The sequence below is a fragment of the Pinus tabuliformis genome, chromosome 4_1, assembly GCF_031772625.1.
Source record: "Pinus tabuliformis cultivar Carrire ecotype Pingquan chromosome 4_1, CPIR1, whole genome shotgun sequence".
NCBI lineage: Eukaryota > Viridiplantae > Streptophyta > Pinopsida > Pinales > Pinaceae > Pinus > Pinus tabuliformis.
Window position 1 is genome coordinate 806,495,378 of NC_142303.1, and position 6,911 is coordinate 806,502,288.

The following is a 6,911-nucleotide window of genomic DNA, read 5'->3' on the forward strand; positions in this document are numbered from 1 at the left end:
ATTGCACTCCCGAGCAAGACCATGATAGCATTGAGCAAAAGGAAGCTCCTATAAGGTTCTAATCTCACTCAACCCAACCCATTTATCTCATGGCATAGCCAATTTTATCACTACAAAGTAGTCAAGACCCTCATCTAGTAATTAATCCACCATGGCACTCTTTCACTTTGAAATTACAAGGGAGGTATTTCCTCTTTGTAATCCTCTAGGGATCTTCCTTTTCAATATAGGAAAAAAGAGTCTACGGCCATTAGTTTCTTTCTAGAAACAACCTAGAGGGAAAACACTTGGCTTATATAATTAATGGGCATGGTGTTTGGTTCAATTGTGGTGGACATTCAAACCATGGGTTTACTCTCAAAATCATCCCATTTCCTTTCATCACCTCAAGAGAAAATTCTCCAACTTTCACAAATTCCTACGAACCACAAGCACATGGGATTCTCTTTGTCATTATGGGCATAATAGTGATGGGATTCACAAAGGGTCTTCCATAACCCATGTAGAAGAACAATATTCAAATGGGAGAGGAATGCTCCATGAACAATGGAATAATGATCCATAAACATTGATCAATAATTATTTTCCCTATAGATATGCATTCCTTGCACATGTAGTTCATCCTTCTTTTTTGTAAATTGTTGCATTTTGTATTCATTATCCAAAGGAAATATTACATTGTTATCATTCTAAAACCCACATGAAAACAAAGTTAACCCAACAAACTAGTATCACCCAAATGAATAGACATTGGAGCCAAAATATGTTCATCTGATTAACAGTGATCAAAACTACAATCAAATTACAATCCATCTATAACATCAAAACATCGAACTAGACTATCTATACCATCATAACATATAACCAACTAAGGCGCACAAGATACACACAGAAAAACCATAAGCATACATAAGGCACACAAAACCATCCATAAGCATCCATGAAAAACTAGAGGGTGCACAAAACCATCCATAAGAATTCCTAAAACTAGTAGGTGCAAAAAATCATCCATAAGAATCCATAAGGTGCACAAAAACATAAGAAAATACACGTTGTTGAAAAACCCAGGAATTGCAACAATTTTAGTGCCAAGAGGAGACTTTAAACAACAACCACCTCCAAGACAAAGATTTGTCTATGTACCAATGACCCATGATATGAAACTACTCAAAGCTCTTGTAAACCATAAGGCACCCAAAAATGCTCAACATAACACATATATGAGAATTGAAAGAAAGGGCGGTCGCACCAAATAGCCTTGAAACCGTTTCTTCAATAAGAACCATAAACATAGTTTACCACAAAATGAAAAAACAATTTCACCATCATACCAATCATATCCATAACTACATATATATGAATTTGAGTGACTATAAAGAAACCAAATATAAGGGCTAAAGACCCTCCAAAGAAACCCTAGAGCAACATTCAGATCCACTTTGACACTATGATATCCAAAAGGAGTGGAGAAATATAACAAACAAAAAAATACCATAGTTATATACTCTAGAACCAAAATATATGTGGACCATCTAGAAGAATCTAGACCTGAAGGACATACAAAAATGTATGACAAAAACACTTGAAACTGCCATTTCTAGTCGTGATAAGAGGAAAGTAGAGTAGGTGTCTGGGCACTATTACTCAGAGGATCTGTGAGGTCACCAGAGGCAGAACCACTCACAAGGAAGCTTTCTACACGAGCCAAGTGAGAGTCCACATTATCCAAGCATAATCTTTGGTTGCAAAGCATGCATTTGATGTCCTCCAATGAGGAGAAAACATTATAATTCTCCACTTGTTTGTCTTTGAAATAAGGCACAATAGAGTATCCATTTATTGATGTAAAGCCAGAGAATTCATAAAATGGAATTGCCTTTTCCTGAATCTAACAGGATTAGGAACCCATTTCTTATCCTCCCCCACCAACTCTAAATCTAAGTGAGACGATCGATCCCCTGTCTCTTTTATCTCCAACAATAAGATTTTCTTCCTCATCTCCAGAGGCATCACATCAAAGAAGGTAGTAAAAGAGTCATAGGCAAATGGACGAACACTTTTGTGCCCTATATTACCTCCACCACCCCTCCTACAACTCATTCTCTTCCTAGGAGGCATGAGAAGGGATGCAAATGAACACCGAGGATAAATACTAAATGAACCTCTACCAATGAAACTAGAAAAAGGACAAGACACAGAGCCTTGAACCCTAGATCTGAAGACAATTGAATCATCACCTAAATGGCACACTATAGGTCTAAAAGCTAACAAATTTTCAAGCTCACCACATCATAACAATTTGACAACCCATAGACAACTAGTGGGAATTCCTTAGAACTAGAATTGACACAAAAATGCTATAACAATGACCTAAACTCCTAATTCTACCAGTAGAGGTAGGGGACATGACACTTAGATCAAACTGGAATGGATCCAATATTCTAAGAACCAGAGCTTTAGATGCTGAATTCTTCTGAGACATAGAAACGAAACACTGTAAAATCACCCCAATAACAACAATTACCCACTGAGACTGAGAAAAATTCCTCAAGGACCCAAGAAAAATAGTGAACTGAGAATTTTCTCTTAAATACCCAGACGAACACATGGGGGCTTCACTTCGGGATCAATACCATAGCACGTGGGTTCATATTGGGGGATATATAATGGGGAAAAATGACATAATATATTGGGGAATATATAGGGGGTAAAGGGTTTTTATATTGACAGGTATAAAAAATGGAGCTCAAAGTTAATGAAAAAATATAAAGGGGTATAAAAAATGTTAATGAAAAAATAGATACCTACAATATCTAGTGAAAATAGGGGGTTTTTAAATTGGGAAGGTGTATTGGGTTTATATTGGTAGGGGGTTAAATAATGTGATTTTTAGAGGTATTTTCCAATATGTACTTAAATTAAGGGTATTGTTTAATATTCCATGATCACACGTGATATGTCATAGGTCCATTCAGTGAAGCCCCTGTGGACGAACAAAATAAAAAAGCAGCTGCATCATATTCATGGTGACCTAGAAACAACAAATGGAACTGTAAGCCCAAGACAAACATACTTAAACTCACCATAACACTAAGAGATAAAGAGACACATTCTAGATGAGAGTGGATTAAAAAAAGCCACCTCTGAAAGAGAAAATTAAGATGACACACCACCAAGAAAAAAACAAGAAATGGAAGATGGGGAGATGTCCTTGCTTCCTTTCACATTAAACTCATACCTCATACAACCCCTCACCATATCTGGAGATTTAAAATAGTGATCCCACCATAGATCTAACACACATATATTAACTACGTGCTGCCACGTTGTCATGAGGAGGAGACACTTGTGAGGATGGTACACCCTTCTAAATAACATTGGCATTCAAGATAATGCCCTACCCAAATATAAATAATTCATCCTTATTAATCATGAAAAAATATTATTAAAAAACTAAAGTAAAAATATGATAATAAGAAAAACATAACAAAAACTATTATACTTCCCAAAATATGTGAATCCCTAATACACATCATTTTCTCTTCCTAAGAAAAGCATGAAAAAACTATTATACTTCCCAAAATATATGAATCCCTCACACACATCATCATTTTCTCTTAGTGTTTTCTAAATATGATAGTTGCCTTATTTCTTTTCCATTTATCTCTATTATTTGATATACCTTAAACTACACCTTCAAATTATTTATAATATATTTACCGTTATTAGAATAAGAAACATACTTTTAATTGATGATAAAATTATTCAATATTCCATTCTCATTCCACTTCGATAAATCAAAGGTGCAGCGTAATTCCACTTTGATAGATTAAAAAATATAAAAGATTGGTATTCCACTTTGAGCGATGGGATAAATATAAAAAATGAAAAGCCCAACTGCACTTGCAACTGAAAAGCCCAACTGAACTTGCAACCATGAATAAGCATGCTGAGTAGATGATAAATCCACTCAACGTCCTATCTATTATCTGAGATTACTTCACAGGCCATTTAATTAACATAATGTCAATTAAACTATATTATCTGAGATTACTTGACAGGCCATTTAATTAACATAATGTCAATTAAACTAGTACACTAGATATGCTTCAATCTATTTTCTCAAATGTTAAATATAATGCCAATAAATCTAACGCACTATATCTGCTTCAATACCTTTTTGGAATGTTAAATGTAATGCCAATGAAATCAGATGTGCTTCAACATGTATTTGAAACCATTTTAATTAATATAATGTCGATGAATTTAGTACACTAGATCTGCTTCTATCTGTTTTTTTTCGAAGGTTAAATATAATGCCAAATAAATCTAATGCATTATATCTGCTTCAATACCTTGTTGTAGTGTTAAATATAATGCCAATGTGCTTCAATATTTATTTCAATTGTGAAGTCAGCTGCAGTATAATGCTAGTTTATTAAAAAAAGCAGATCCCCATTACATAAAGACCAAATATTCTCAAATGGTATGTAGGATAATGCTAATTTGTTCAATAGAGCATAATTCCTTTTTCTTCTCATAAATCATGATGTAAAATTTTATGTTGATGCATCTTGTTTTCACTTCATGCATTTAAATGCCCTATAATAATTGTAAAATATGATATTTCCAATCTTTTCTAAGGAAGGAGGTGTTGTACAATACACCTGTAAGGCAAACAGGAAATGCAATTTTCTTTTGGGCCGGGGGTGTCAGTCTTATGTTAATAAAATCAAGAAAGGACTCAGATTTATGTCGATAATTGTTCTCCAGATTAGACATGTAAAATTTTGGTGAGAAACTCCAGAGCAAATGTGTTCAGAGGAAACGGGAGAGGAGTAGCAACAGAGATGCAGGAACGATTATCGATATCATCGCCAAAGCAGCGATAGCAGTGCATGGTCTGGTGTTCATCAACTTGTTCTGCAACAATCCCATTGCTTCACACACATCTGAAGTAACAGACCATTGCTTCTCCCACTTCATCCAGTGCTGGGGAGGAACGTAGTTTCTTTCCTGCAATTTCAGATCGCGGATCCGTTTTCTCAACACTATCAACTCCGCATCCACCCTGCTCGCGCCTTCTGCAGTCACATTTTTTAAAATTAACGCTAAAATTTCATTGAATTTCGTGCCACAGACAAACCTCTAGCAGATTGGTATATGCAAATGGTGTAGCCATCATAAACTTACAGAATCAGGGGTCTTTTTATAAATTTGGGAAGAGAATTATTAATTCTGATTACTAGTGAAAGTGAAACTAAATCTAGAATTATGAAATTACCGAATTTCATTTCTTTTAATCTGGATCCTTTATCAAATTTTATTGTTATTTCATTTTTAAAATCACGATTTTTATCGCTAAATTAAATCAAATTATTGATGAGAGACGGAGACTCTAACCTGCAGAAATCCTTGCTAACTAGAAAGCTGGAAATGAACAATTTAAAGTACCTGACCAAAATTGGTTGCCGCCCCCAAAGCTCTCAGCTTTAATGGGGCCTCTTTTCTTCGTCAAGTGAATTTGGGAAATTTGTGATTTACGGACTGATCTCAAAATCTTTGTATCGAGAGGCAATAACCCGCCCAGAGCACGATCAGCCACGCTAGCTTTTGCCATTGCAGTAGCAGGCATTACATCCATTAAGGTTTCAATAGACTCTATCAAGATTCAATACTTTGCAGAGGAGAATGTATATATGCAAGAGATTGCGTGTGATGGAATCCACCGACTCCCATGGCAAACCGATGTCGAGGAAGGCACAAGAAACTCCAGCCCCACACAGGTACTGCACGAGACCTTATCCTTCCAACTATCACGGCCGTGCTGGGGAGCCAGAAGCAGCCTGTTGCAGGCATTTAACACCCTGTAAGCTAGGGTTGCGCTCCATCGGAATAAAGTTATTTTAGATCCAACGGGGCGCAACAGTACATTAAAAAGTGTCCTAAACAGGGTGGTTGGTTATTTTTCTGCGGGTTCCCACGGATACTGCCCGGTTTTTTGGTGCATATATCATTAGCACACACACATATCTAGACAAATAAACAAGGCACTAAGCATCCTCTCCTTCCAACCAACTAAATGTGTGCGAGAAAGGTTGTATGTCACAGTCAATCTGTACATCTCTGCATTGTATTTGATTTTGCAGTTGTCTATAACGCGACTTTTTGAAAGTTTTTTCGGCGGGTTTTTCCGGTCGAAATCCGGCAGGAATTTATTGGAATCGCAAGTTTGATAGCTAGTTTCTGCACAATAAAAGCGTCCCCGGGGTTTTTCAGGGTGCTGAATCCAAATATGCAGTTAAAAAACCATTTTAATTGCAACAAATCAAAATTTAACCTCAATTTCTTCCACCGGATTCCATCACCGGAATCTCCAAAAAATCGCATTATAGACAACTCCTTTCATCGCATTATAGACAACTCCTTTCATTTTTTGCATTTTATAGAATAATCTTTAGTCTATTCGTCCAAAAATAATGGAATGTCGTAGTATCTGTCTTTTGAATTGATTTAGTTTCTGATTTTCGTTCAAAATAAGGATAGATCAGCTTTATTCCGTAAGTATTAAAAGTATCTATTTAGTAGAAACTGTTTCGTTTTTTTTTGAGTTAGGGTAAATTTTATTGAAATTATAAATTTGAATGGTTAATATAATAATTTACAATTTTTTTAATATTATATATATATATATAAAAGTAATTAAGTAAATAAATTAAAAATAACGGTTTAAGTTTGAATTTAACCAAATTCACAATTGTGAATTAGTAATATAAATTTGAATTAAAAGTTAGTAATAAATAATATTTAATAATTAAAATAATATTAAATTGAATTGAAAAAAGAATTAAATAAAAATTATTTCAAAATAAATTAAATGTAATTAGTATAAGAGTGATAGGTGTAATGTA

At 34.8% G+C, this 6,911-nt stretch overlaps 1 protein-coding gene across 2 annotated transcripts; it reads right to left on the reverse strand.

The window, feature by feature from the left end:
• Positions 1-4,502: 4,502 nt before the first annotated feature.
• LOC149178672 (uncharacterized) lies at positions 4,503-5,884 on the reverse strand. 2 transcript variants are annotated; one of them, XM_089423691.1, is made up of 2 exons: positions 5,455-5,884; positions 4,503-5,081 (listed from the first exon to the last, which is right to left on the reverse strand). In XM_089423691.1, the coding sequence occupies exons 1-2, from the start codon at positions 5,642-5,644 to the stop codon at positions 4,819-4,821; spliced, it is 453 nt and encodes a 150-aa protein (XP_089279817.1). In that variant the 5' UTR covers positions 5,645-5,884; the 3' UTR covers positions 4,503-4,818. The 2 variants fall into 2 exon arrangements, with proteins under 2 accessions (XP_089279817.1, XP_089279816.1); XM_089423690.1 differs by having other exon boundaries at positions 4,506-5,084.
• Positions 5,885-6,911: the final 1,027 nt, after the last annotated feature.